General features: G+C 44.2%; 1 protein-coding gene across 2 annotated transcripts in view; it reads right to left on the bottom strand.

Annotated features, from left to right (window-relative positions):
* Positions 1-13,631, bottom strand: part of IREB2 (iron responsive element binding protein 2) — a 41,150-nt gene extending 27,519 nt beyond the window's left edge. The window contains exons 1-3 of one of the 2 annotated variants that reach the window (XM_083698208.1): positions 13,456-13,631; positions 9,278-9,367; positions 3,452-3,617 (exon numbers count right to left, since the gene is read on the bottom strand). In XM_083698208.1, coding sequence (XP_083554334.1) covers positions 3,452-3,617; positions 9,278-9,367; positions 13,456-13,474 — 275 coding nt within the window. In that variant the 5' untranslated portion in view covers positions 13,475-13,631. The remainder of the gene's footprint in view (positions 1-3,451; positions 3,618-9,277; positions 9,368-13,455) is intronic. The other variant, XM_083698209.1, reaches the window with a different exon arrangement.
* Positions 13,632-13,821: the final 190 nt, after the last annotated feature.

The raw sequence follows: 13,821 nt of genomic DNA, 5'->3' as shown, positions 1-13,821 counted from the left end.
CTTTCAAATCAAAACTGGAAACCCAATCAAACCTCCAGTTCTGGAGCGCATACACAAACAGATGTCATAACTCTGCTTTGCACTAAGCAGAAAGTACAAAGTGATGCTGTGCACAAGAAGGAAAATAGAAGTATGTGAGCCTGGTTTGTTTCTACTCCTCTAAATCACTTTGGATGGTTGTTTGGTTGTATGTTAAGGTGCACATCAGAGTCTAATGAGACCTCTGTATCACCTTAATTCTCAGCACTGGCCAGCCAGACGACAATGTTGCCAGCAATTTCAAGACAAAACTGTCAACAAGAGGCAAATCGCCGGCAAATTGCTTGCATCAAACACCATCTTTAATACTGAGCCACTTGCTACATGAACCTAAGTTATCTAAACCTCCTCCTCAAGTCCAGTCTGATTAGGTCTGGGTACACTAGAAGGCAATGGGCACACGTACTCCCTGCATTTACTACAGTATAAACAGATCGAGTGCATACCATCTTGTTGCTCTGACAGAGCTGAGAACATTGGGTCTACCTCTTGATGGAGTTTATTTTTTTACATGGGATTCTGAACCACACCGTAATCCCTGCTAGTATTGATCCAGCCTTTACCATTAACATGCTCATGCTTGACACAGGCCCACCTATGGACATGTTTTTGAAGACCCAAATTTCTTCCCATGGTTTTCAAGTACCTACAGCAACATACTCAAATTCCTCCTGCTATGTCCATGCTGCTATAACCAATTTGCTAACTAGACATGCAAATGAAACCGACCACCTGTCTCCTTGATCCTTGCCCATCCTGGCTGATAAAAGCGAGCCGGGAAGGGCTGGGCGATGGGCTCTGCGGGGTGGTGAATGCTTCCCTCTGTGAGGGAGCCTTCCCAGACCCGCTGAAAGAGGCGGTCATTAAACCGCTTCTTAAAAAAACATCTTTAGACCCGGCCAATTTGGCCAACTATCGCCCAGTCTCAAATCTGCCATTCTTGGGCAAGGTGATTGAGCGGGTGGTTGCTGAACAACTCCAAGCACGCCTGGAGGAAACGGACCATTTGGATCCCTTCCAATCGGGATTCAGGCCTCACCATGGGACTGAAACTGCCTTGGTCGCACTGGTTGATGACCTCCGGCGGGCTAGGGACAAAGGTGAGAGCTGTTTCCTAGTTCTGCTGGATCTCTCAGCAGCCTTTGACACCATCGACCATAACATCCTTCTGGACCGTCTAGAGGGGCTGGGAGCTGGGGGCACTGTCATACAGTGGTTCCGCTCCTTCCTCCTGGGCCGTGTCCAGAAAGTGGTGGTGGGGGGTGAGTGTTCAGACCCCTGGGCTCTCACTTGTGGGGTGCCTCAGGGTTCTGTCCTCTCCCCCATGCTTTTTAATATCTATATGAAGCCGCTGGGAGAGATCATCAGGGGGTTTGGACTGGGTGTTCATCAGTATGCAGATGACACCCAGCTCTACCTCTCCTTTAAATCAGAACCAGTGAAGGCGGTGAAGGTCCTGTGTGAGTGCCTGGAGGCGGTTGGAGGTTGGATGGCGGCTAACAGATTGAGGTTGAATCCTGACAAGACAGAAGTACGGTTTTTGGGGGACAGGAGGCGGGCAGGTGTGGAGGATTCCCTGGTCCTGAATGGGGTAACTGTGCCCCTGAAGGACCAGGTGCGCAGCCTGGGAGTCATTTTGGACTCACAGCTGTCCATGGAGGCACAGATTAACTCTGTGTCCAGGGCAGCTGTCTACCAGCTCCACCTGGTACGCAGGCTAAGACCCTACCTCCCCGCGGACTGTCTCGCCAGAGTGGTGCATGCTCTAGTTATCTCACGCTTGGACTACTGCAACGCGCTCTACGTGGGGCTACCTTTGAAGGTGACCCGGAAACTGCAATTAATCCAGAATGCGGCAGTGAGACTGGTGACTGGGAGTGGCCGCCGGGACCACATAACACCGGTTCTGAGAGATCTGCATTGGCTCCCAGTACGTTTCCGAGCACGATTCAAAGTGTTGGTGCTGACCTTTAAAGCCCTAAACGGCCTCGGTCCTGTATACCTGAAGGAGCGTCTCCACCCCCATCGTTCAGCCCGGACTCTGAGATCCAGCGCCGAGGGCCTTCTGGCGGTTCCCTCATTGCGAGAAGTGAGGCTACAGGGAACCAGACAGAGGGCCTTCTCGGTAGCGGCGCCCGCCCTGTGGAACGCCCTCCCATCAGATGTCAAAGAGATAAAGAATTACCTGACGTTCAGAAGACATCTTAAGGCAGCCCTGTTCGGGGAAGTTTTTCATATGTAATGCTGTACGGTTTTTAACACTGATTGGGAGCCGCCCAGAGTGGCTGGGGAAAACTCAGCCAGATGGGCGGGGTATAAATAATAAATTATTATTATTATTATTATTATTATTATTATTATTATTATTATTATTATTATTATTAAAAGCACAATTATACGCCAACCATGTTTTGCATTACACAAAATTCATGTATGAGACAGAGACCAGATTAAAGGAGTAAGACTTAACTGCTACTGTTTGCTGCTGCACTTTGAATGTTTACATTTTTTTAAAAAATGGTCGCAAGCCACCTTGCTTTAGATTCAAAGTGACCAGGACACAAATCCAACTAACAGGAATAATACTGTCAACACACAACATATAAAATGCTTAGGCAAGGGAGAGTAGCACATCCTTTATATGCAGGAAGTCCCAATTCAATCCTTGGAACCTCTGGGTAAGGCTGGGAAAGACCCTTGTCTGGAAAGTAGCTGTCAGTTCATGTAGACCAAGCATGGGGAACCTCCGTCCCACGGCCTAATGAGACCTAGCCAGAGTCCCAATTTGACCCATGAGGGTTTTTCCCCCATGCCATGCCCTGTGCCAGGTGTAGGGCAGGTAAAGATGTAGCTGCAAAAAGCTCAAAGTGTACTTCTGATCATACCTTAAGGAAGCAAGGCACCTTTTAAAATCTGGAGCCAAATGCAAACCCTATTGGGATCAATTATACTCCAGAGTTCTTGACAGGGAACTGTGAAGTGGAGCCACTGGCTGGATCCTATTCCCCAAGCCTACTGAGCTTGACAGACCAATGGCTTGACTTGATATAAGGCAGCAGCCCATATTTATGTATGTGGAAGAATGTCCCAATTGTGAAGAAACAGTAAAGTCATTAGTGTGAGATGGGAACTGAAGCAGAGATGTCCAAAAGTCCCTGCAGCATATGTAAGTATCTTGAGACATACACAAAGCAGAGTCGGCAGTGAAATGATACCCCATTATTTCAATCACTTTTCCTAAAGAGACATTCATTATGTAGATCTGTTGCCAGTATAAACCTACATGAATACCTGAACTTCTGCCTCTCTAAACACTGTGTAAGTTCCACCCTGAACATTTAGATAAAGCCTGCAGTACTTGAAGAACGCATTAGACCCAGCTAAAATATATAATGAGGAAAATGTGTCTTACGTAAAGTCTTGGAGAAGGACTCTGGCAGGACAGAAGGGCACTTCAACATTGTTCTGTTTTTCTTTCCAGTCCAAAATGTTCATAGCATCTTCTTTTTTCACTAGAAAGCCATCACAGTTGCGGACAGCAGCTTCCAACAGTACCCGTATGGAGTAAGGCAGGATATCTGCACAAGGATAAAGTAACTGAACTGGTCAAGTAAATACTTTGGGATGGATTCACCTGTGTATATGCTACTCCTCAAATGTGTTTTTCCCCTCCCTTTTGGGTCTTCACATCTCTAAACTAAGCCTTTAAAATGATGATGATAGCTTTATCAAAATAGCACTACAGCTCAGTGCAAACTATTCTTAGTAGGAAAATTAAACAAATCAAAATAGGATACACATTTGCACCAATCCCCCATGTAAGTGAGCTAGAACCCAACAATGCACTTTTATTCTTGATTAACAACATGCATAAACTGGTATATATCTAATGGACGCGAATTGGTGAAAGTAAATTAAACTAAACTCCTATGCTTTAGGCTGTCCAGAGCTAGATGGAATTCTGGAAGTGGTGGTTAGTCTGTCAATTTCATTTGCTAGTCTTTGAGATAAAAGGGCTCCAGTTGGGGAAGGCTGAACTAGCGCAACAGGGTCTCAGTATCCTTGAGTGTCACAACAAAAGGCCAATAAATACTAGGTAACACTGAATAGTTTTCTTTATTGACAAAGATAAGCCAGCAAATGATGCTTCTTAGTTGTAAGACAGATCTCCTTGATATTGTGCTTCTGGGCTTTTTGCTGTGGCAAGAACACTAACTGACATCTTGAGAAGGCAAAGATTAGTACAGAGACTTGTTCCTCTGACGGATATGGCTAAACCAAGGGACTTGGTCTCACGTGGCCGGTAAAATTTTACTGCTTCAAATCCACGATGTTAAGTCCAGCATGTGGCAATAAAAAGATTTCATAAAAGTATTAAAGTCTGGGCAGGGTGGAGAGAGAGAAAAAATGATAATGAGACTAAGAAGGGCTTGGATTAAATATCTAGGCAGATTAAAAGCGATGGGGGAAATGTTAAGATATTTCCCTTGGAGTGACCGATATTTTAGATGCCGCTGCAGCACAGCTATGTCTATTTTCCACCTTCAGGGAATACTTCATGCACTAACTTGCCTGCTGGTGCACTTGCTCATGAACTCTTTCACACAGCAGAAATCAGGTGGTAAAGCACACACTTTGTACTCAAGAGGCTCAATCCCTGGCATTCCTACAGATCTACTGCCAGTCAGTGAACACAATGCTGAGCTAGACGGCCCAATAGTTTGATGCTGTATAAGGCAGCTTCCTGGGTCTTTACGATTCTGGGGCATGTTCTAACATGTATGTGTTCACAAAGGGCATTTGTGAGGATTTTACAGCAACCATCTCAGGAGATAGCGGTTACTCCATTTGAAAATAATTCACAATGTAAAGTTGCAATAAAGTAGACTGACACACCACTAACTAGCAAGTTTAACAGGTCTGCATACTATTTTTTCAGCTCCAGAGAGCACAAAGTGCTGCTGCAGGGCTCACTAGCTTCATTCAAATTAGTTAGGCTTTACAAGGCAGACAGCATGATTTCACTCTCATTAGGTGATTCATCCAAAGGCTAACCATCAATCGGCAAATGTGTTTTAGATTCAAACTGCCAAAGAACCTAACATAAATTTTGTCCTTTTTGCAATTTCCTCCATTTAATTAAGAACATTGACTCTATGCAAGACTTTTTTTAACTGAATCCCAAAGACTTTAATAATTATGTTCAACCTGATCAGCATCTACATACAGTTTGCCCACAAGCAACACTCAACTTTCAATATTTATATCGCACAACCTCAGAATGCATCAGAACAAAAGGAGTCAAATGCAAGATTTGGAATTGATGTTTTATTGTGTTTTTAATATTCTGTTGGGAGCCGCCCACAGTGGCTGGGGAAACCCCGCCAGATGGGCGGGATATAAATAAATTATTATTATTATTATTATTATTATTATTATTATTATTATTATTATTGAAGGCATGTGATGCAACAACCTGACTGAAGCAAAACAGGCCTGGTCCATGCCTGGCGGGCAACTGGTTGGAAACCCTATGCACATGTAGTGAGTTCCATAACAGAAGGCAGGATAAACATGAAAAACAAGTAATTTGAGCAATTAATACATTTTTTACATTAATTACCAAAGAGAAAGCAGATAGAGAAGTCCCCCTCCCTTATAATACTAAAACCAGAGGTCATCCAATGAAGCTGAATGGTGGCCAGGGGTGCCAACTTGAATAAAATATTGGGGGGGGGGTCCAGGTAAGTTCCACCCCACATAATCTATCACAAGACACGGCACCCACCCCCATTTGAATGGCAATGCCCATTAACTTTGGGAGGCAGCTTCCTCAAATATTTGGGGGGGGGGGCAAAGGGGCCTCGGCCCCTAGGAGTCGGTTCCTATGATGGTGGGACATTCAGGACAGAAAAAAATGTGAAGAACTTCACACAGTACATAGTAAAATGGAATTCACTGCCACGTAATGTAGTGATGGGCACCAAGCAGGAAACAGCCAACCTCAGTACATCAGGTGCTGGAGAACATAAGTAAGGAGAGTACAGTGGTGCCCCACAAGACGAAGGCCTCGCAAGACGAAAAACCCGCTAGACGAAAGGGTTTTCTGTTTTGGAGGTGCTTCGCAAAACGAATTTCCTATGGGCTTGCTTCGCAAGACGAAAATGTCTTACGAGTTTTTCCGACTTTCCCCCCCTTTTTTCTAAGCCGCTAAGCCGCTTATCTGCTAAGCCGCTAATAGCGCTAATCCGCTAAGCCGTCAATGGGCTTGCTTCGCAAGACGAAAAACTGCTAGACGAAGAGAATCGCGGAACGGATTCTTTTCGTCTTGCGAGACACCACTGTACTGTTGAGCTCATATATTGAGCTCATGTAAAAAAAATGGTCAGAATCCTGAACATGGCCTCTTTTTATTGCTCTTACAAGTTTCCTTGCTCAATAATCAGGGTTCTCATGTGCCTTGAGCAGCAGCAACCAGCAACAATCAACATTCTGTGTCTGGTAGACTAGCCAGACTGCAACCTAATTGCCTGTTTTGACACATAACAGGGAACCTCCTGAAAGGTGACAGCAGGCGTTTGGCCAGTTGCTTAGAAACCCAGTGCTGGGCTGCTGGGTCTGCCACCTAGCTTCAGTTTGGCTCTTGCACTGTTCCATGTCTTGCCCAACTTCCCTGTCTCTTTTCCCCGCAGCTGTTCCTGTGAAGGGGGGGGGCATTGGAGACAAATCCTCCCCTGGGCACCTTGCTTATTCCTAACCCTAATTTTATCAAGAGTCTGCCTAGTCTGAATTCCTGGTGATGGACTATGCTCTCTTCATCCTGGTTGTCTTCTGGTAGCCAATACTGACCTAGAAGAGCCCATGGTAAGGCAGCACGGTATGTTCATAAATCTGCTTTTCAAAGGCTATAAACAGCAGAAACTGTTTGCGTCCATGTTTTACACAAGATAACAGTTGCAGGCTAGCGACAGCCAGGCTGAACAAAGTGATAAAATTCTGGGAATACGTATTCTCCAGTAAATGCCAATGAACTCAGCAAGACTTTCTTCTGAGTAAACATACATAGGATGGCTCTATAAAACTAATGGAATTTTAGAGCTCTGCAAAGGTACATCAAAGAAAGCACTGCACTGTTTAATATTTGTTTAAAGTAAATAAGAGATACTAGAGGCTTAGTAAGAAGAGTGGTTAAAAGTATTTTTTAATAAATATTTCGTATTTATTTCTTTATTAAATTTCTATACAGTGGAATCTCGGGTTGCGAATGTGATCCGTGCGGGAGGCACATTCGCAACCCGCAAAGCACAATTAAGTGCTTCTGTGTGAGCACCGAAACCCGGAAGTAACCCGTTCCAGTTCAGCACGGTGCTCAACCCGAAAACACGTAACCTGAAGCGTCTGTAACCCGAGGTACCACTGTACTGCCCTTCACCTGAGGATCACAGGGTGGTTTACAGTATAAAAACTGCTTCAGTAATATGTCTATCTGATCCACCTTGGCTCATAGGTTTTGTTTCTTACTATGTTATGTAACAAATAAAACCTATGAACCAAGCAGTGGTGTGTAGTCAGTGGACTAGGCTAGTCCCCTAAATGTTCCCAGTAAATTGGAGTATTACAGTACTGTACAGTGGTGCCTCGCAAGACGAAATTAATCCATTCCGTGAGGCTCTTCGTCTAGCGGTTTTTTCGCCTTGCGAAGCAAGCCCATTGACAGCTTAGCGGATTAGCGCTATTAGTGGTTTAGTGGCTTTTAATGGATTAGCTGATAAGCGGCTTATCAGCGGATCAGCTGATAAGCGGCTTAGGGGCTTAGGAAAAGGGGGGAAGGGGGAAAAACCCGCAAGAACTCGCAAGACATTTCATCTTGCGAAGCAAGCCCATAGGGAAATTTGTTTTGCGAAGCGCCTCCAAAACGGAAAACCCTTTCGTCTAGCGGGTTTTCCGTCTTGCGAGGTGTTCATCTTGCGGGGCACCACTGTACAGTATTAAAGCCTGGTGCCTCCTTCCCGAAGCCTGGGAAGCTTCTGCCTGGCTTACGGAGGGAGGTGCGATGCTCACACGTGTGACAACCTGCTCCAAATCACCCTTGCAAGCTGGCACCTCTGGCCTTAACTGTTCCCCTAGGAAAAATTTCACTGCACACCACTGGAACCAAGGCGGATCAAATAATACATATTACTGAAGCACTTCAGGTGAAACACTTTTGTTTAGTAAACTTCACCTTAACTCTGCTTGAGTTATGTGTCCCAACTGCAGTTACCATGGAAGCTATGACATCCATCTAGAATTTTAGCAATATGCAATAAGGTAACTAACTGTGGAACCCGAAGTATTTTTACTCAGAGGTAAGTCCCAATATGTTTCATGGGACTTACTTCCTATTAAGTTTGTTTACGATTACAGCCAGATTCTGCTCAATTGTTCTTGTTTCAGAAAACGACAGTTAAAGTAAAGGATTTGAGCTATTACCCAGTGAGTGCTAATTTTAATAAAATTTTGCAAAAATGAATGGGGCGGGGGGCTTGGGAGTCATGGCTATTGGTCTTGTACATGCCAGCAGCCCATCAATGGAAACCAAACAATGCATACAAAAAATGTTGCTTTCCCCCACCCCCCTTGCAGGAAAGTTAACTATCTTCATGTCATAACTACATTGTACTGTAACAGAGCTGTGAGGAACTTCAAAGAGATTGCTCTGATTTATGTGATTGTCAACTAACTCAGTGATAGCTCTTGTCCATTAAGGCTGAAATCCAATAATGAGTTAGATGAGTTTTAACACTTTGAAATCAGTGGACATAAGAATTCTGAACTCTACATAGTATTGAGCTTCATGTTATACTGGATAACAGAATTTGGCCTCGTCTCAGTTTGTTAGAAGCGTAAAACGTGGAAATAAATTCCTGAAAACAGCTAGTCTAGTTTTAAATACGTGGAGCAAGGCCCAATCCTAACCCCACAAGGGAGTAAACTCCATTGGATTCAATACTGCTTGCTTCTGAGCAGTCAGGTTTAGGACTGTGCTATTTATGCAGTAAATGTAATCATCTCCATGGCAGTGCGATCAGCATGTAATAGTGTCTTATATCAAGCCATATATTTCAAACGGTTCTGAAGAAAACCAGAAGTGCATACCAACCTATAGAAAATCAGCATGTAAATCTTATGTAATACAATATTGCAGGTATCACATTATTAATGAAGCTATATTAACAAAAAGACAATTAAGTGTTACCGTATTTGGTGCCTCCCAGTTTAGCAACATTGTAGAACTTCTTGTCTGTTCTGTCATTCAGTGGTTCAATTAAGTGCTGGAAAAGGCGCTCTGAAAGACAAGGCATACTGATGATTAATATAATATGTTGTTATAATATATATAACTAATAATAGTACAGATATGGAACAGCAGAAGTGAAGTAACTATTGACAATGACTTCTTGCCAAAAGAAGACAGGTACCGTATTTTTTGCTCTATAAGACGCACCAGACCACAAGACACACCTAGTTTTTGGAGGAGGAAAACAAGAAAAAAAATATTCTGAATCTCAGAAGCCAGAACAGCAAGAGGGGTCGCTGCGCAGTGAAAGCAGCAATCCCTCTTGCTGTTCTGGCTTCTGGGATAGCTGTGCAGCCTGCATTCACTCCATAAGACGCACACACATTTCCCCTTACTTTTTAGGAGGGAAAAAGTGAGTCTTATAGAGCAAAAAATACGGCATATATGATAAAAAAACTACAGCTATAATTCTATTCACATTTTTTCCTAGGTAAGCACAATTGATCTAGACTGCACAGGAATGCATATTAACCAGCAGTGTTAGAAACTCACATATATAAGCTAGGTGCTAAATGGTTCCTTAAGCCAACGTTACAGTCATCAAAACGGAATGTCTAGTTGCCATTTTTGGGTAAGATGGCTCAAAAGTCTTATTTTTCAAATGACTGAATGGCTGCGACTGATTCTCAGTTAAACATCTATATGGTTCAGATGACAACCCTGAGCTAGGTAAAGAACTTTGAGAACTTAAAGAAGTCACGCTATTCAGGGACAGTCCATATATTGGCCTATTCCTACCTCTTTTTCTTATTCATAGCATAATAATATTCTTCACAACTGTGAGCAGGGCAGTGGGGTGGGGTAAGTGAAGACAAGCGACAACAATTTCACTACTCCTGCACAGAAAAAGCATTTTGGTTCCTGAAATTCATTATGATTGTACAGAAAAAATAGAACTGATAGAATTCTATAGGGTGTGGTATCGGTGTGTGAAAACATTCAAGATCCAATGATCCCCAGGCATGCACCTCTGGTTGGTGGAGATGTCAGGTGCCATCCTGGTGCCCAGGCATCTTCACTTGGTTGCAAGTGGCCGACAGCCACTTGCGAAATTGCCCTGGCTAATTTCACACACTGTTAACCAGGTAACAAAAATAGGATGAAAACTATAAGGGTGGAGTTCTAAGTGAGAAAACATGTGTACAGTACAATTTGTCGGGCACATAAATCTGCAAACTGATTGGAATAATGCATGAGAAGTGCTTTTCCTACTTAAGTATTTATACTGCATTTCCTCCCCAAGAATTGTTTGTAAGCTCCATTAATTTCAAGGGCCTGGTTTACACACAATACATTATGTGCACAAGCCTCAGGACCCATGCACTCCTCCAGTGTGGTCATCAGGAAGACACTGAAAGCTTTTGCTTCAGTTGTCAACTGTAGTTGTATTCAAAACTGGATAAACTGTATTTAGTATTAACTATAGTTTAGGGAAACAAGTTAAATTTTAAAATGTGCTCTGTTTCCACCCCGTCCCGCCATTAGCAGTAACCACTGTTAGCGACCACTATTACTGACCACTCTTCTTCTCAGTTTGGATGAAATGAGGAACCATTCTGTTCACTGCAAATAACTTGTGCTCATTCCCATAGCAATGAACTGTGGTTTTGTACTATGTTTGAATGCATTCTCAACATGCAAGCTTAGGAGTGCAGCTTTAAACATCAAAAATGTTTTTACATCTTCTATTGTAGATACGTTATTCAAATAATTTACTCAAGTTGTACTGATTACAATTCTAAGGAACAAACAGAACAATTTAGAGTGGCTTTGCACAATTTACTGCCACTAATCTTTAGATAGTGTGTAATAGATTAAATGTATTCTGTCTTCCAATCCTCTCTCAACCCTCCATTCTAATTATTCTATAGCTACATTTGGAAGCAGCAACATCTGGATGAATAAAAAAGCTCCACTGTGATTTAACTGAGGGGATTTCCCCCTGAAACAGGAATACAGTATTACTCAATCAGCCGCAATTCAAAGGTCAGCATGCTTAGGCTGCACTCCTAAATACAATGCACGTCTACAAGTAAGACCCACTGAACACAGTAAGATTTACTTCTATAAAAACATACAGGAATTGGGCTCTATTTAAGCCCTTTGGTTTGGGTGGGTTAAACACCAATAGCAATGTACTTTATTGCTACTCTGCCATTTTACAGTCCCCTGATTGTTTAAATACCAGAATCAGTTTCAAAGAGGCTAAAAAGCTTTATACTGTACTACTGGGGACTAAATTAAGAGTTTGCAGAACTAGAGGTTACAACTACGTGATTTTTTATTACATAACAAATATTTTGATTATAGCTTTAAGTGGTGTTTACATGCTTCATAATGAGCATATATATTTAAATTTCTTTACAAAAGTAGCCATACAAGTCTGATCATACTTATATAAAATATTGTTCCCATTAACATGCTTCATCATATTTGAGTAGCCTCAAGCAATTTTTTTGGGAAAATGTAAGAGTTAAGGCACAAGGTATACCTTCTTTTTTAAAAGTTATTTGAAGAAACAAACAAAATATCTTTCTCTTTGAAGGTTTGAGCTGCATAGATTCCTCACACTAGTAAACTGGGACATTCTGAAAAATGCAAGAGGGTTGTGCTCTATTCATTGCTACTATTCATAATTGGCCTAACAGTTTTCAAGCTTTAGTAACCCATGCCCTTAAAAAAAAAATCACCATTCCTCATACTGTAGTATGCTGACATGCACTGAATCCAAGGGGAAAGTTCCTGGCCATTTTGCAAGCTGGACTCATTGTCTGGCGAGGCCATTTTGCTGGTGGAGGCTTTTGCTCTTAACATGAAATACTTTTCAGTAAAGAGAATCATCCCCCAACTCAATCTTAACATCACTTGCATTTTCTATGCTGTTTGAGCATGCCCATCTCCTGCCATCAGCTGACAGCTTTTGCTGGGGGACAGAGGAATGCAAATATGCGGGAGAAATTAAATGAAGCAGGAGCAACAGCGCAGACCAGCTCCTAAATTTCCCTTTTACATACTGATCTGCACCTGTCAAGCCACAAAAATAACCAGGCTTTTCTGGCTGAGCAGCAAGCAGTGCAAAAAATAATAGGAAAAAAATTAAACACAACAGAGAGAGCATGAAAACTGTTACATGAGGCACAGAGGACAATTTTGTTTCATTTTCCCAAAGGCATAACACAAAAATCCTATCACGTTTATACCAAATAATAATGGCCTACTTTCTCACTTGAAAGAGGGTGCATCTCAAACCTGTGTCAGGGCTGTGTGTGTGTATGCGCGCAGACTGACATTAAAAAATATATGAAGCAGCATTCAGTTAACTCCCTGCGCACAGATAACTAGTGTGTCACAGCTAAGACAAGTTTCTTGACACACTAGCTTTCTTTAAAAACAAGTCCCTACACATAGAAAACCAGGAGTGTGACATGGCAGCCCCACCCCACCCCCTTACAGCACACATGCACAAATGGAAAAGTAGTTTATATAGGGTACACAAAGCCAGAGGACCAGAGGGCGTGCGTTTCTCTCCAAAACGCTAGCCTTCGGTGAATAAAAGATATTTTGTTTTTAAGTAGGGCGGAATGTTCACTGAGGGAACAACCCCCCCCAATCCCTGCCACAAACACCGCCCCCCCCCACAACCACAGTCATGACGGAGATGAACCTCCCCACCCCACGAAAACAAGGCCTCTCCTATTCCCCCCAATCAAGCGCCCAGAGGCGCAGTAAAAAAATTTAACCCCACCCCATTCTTTGACTCCCCCCCCCTTGCAACCTGAAGTGGCCCAGCCCTGACAGAGGTCAGCAGCCCCGCCCCCGCCTCCTCCGCTCCCTTTTCACCGGGCTGGGGAGAGAAGATGGCCGACAGACCCCGGCCCCTCTGAAGACGGGGGGCTGGCGGGGGGGGGGAGAGGCAAGCACAAAGGAAAAGGGACAGAAAAGACCGGGGGGGCTCTGAGGTGAAATGAGGGGCGACAGGAGGCCTGAGGGGGGGGGCGGCAGGAGAAAGAATGCGCTTGAGGAGGGCCGAGGGGGCGCGGGGTCCTTCCCTCCGCCCGCCTCCCCTTCACACTGACCTGGCCCGGCCGGCTCCATGTCACTCCCTCCCGAGAAAGGCGGCGGCGGCGGCGGCAGCGAGGGAGGGGGGCGCGAGGGGCCAAGTGCCCAGGAGGGGCGGAGTCTTCCCTCAAACGCCGCGAGAGGTTAAGCGCGGCGAGGAGATAACAGGCTCGCCTCGGCCCCTCCCTCTCGTCGCGGTGTGTGTGGGGGGCGGGGGGGCTCTCGCGAGAGCTCGGCCGCCGGCAAGAAAGGAAAGCGGCCGGGAATCTCGCGAGGCTCTACTGCGGGGAAGGAATAGCGGCGCTGGCCAGCGGGCCGGCCGCAGCTCTCGCGACACTTGAGCCCCGCCGTGTTTGTCGAAGGAGGGCAAAGGGGCCGCGTGT

Source organism: Podarcis gaigeae (genome assembly GCF_964106915.1).
Source record: "Podarcis gaigeae genome assembly, chromosome: 9".
Classification (NCBI taxonomy): Eukaryota; Metazoa; Chordata; class Lepidosauria; order Squamata; family Lacertidae; genus Podarcis; species Podarcis gaigeae.
Note: the sequence above shows the minus strand (reverse complement) of the source record. Positions and strands in the feature narration are given on the sequence as shown.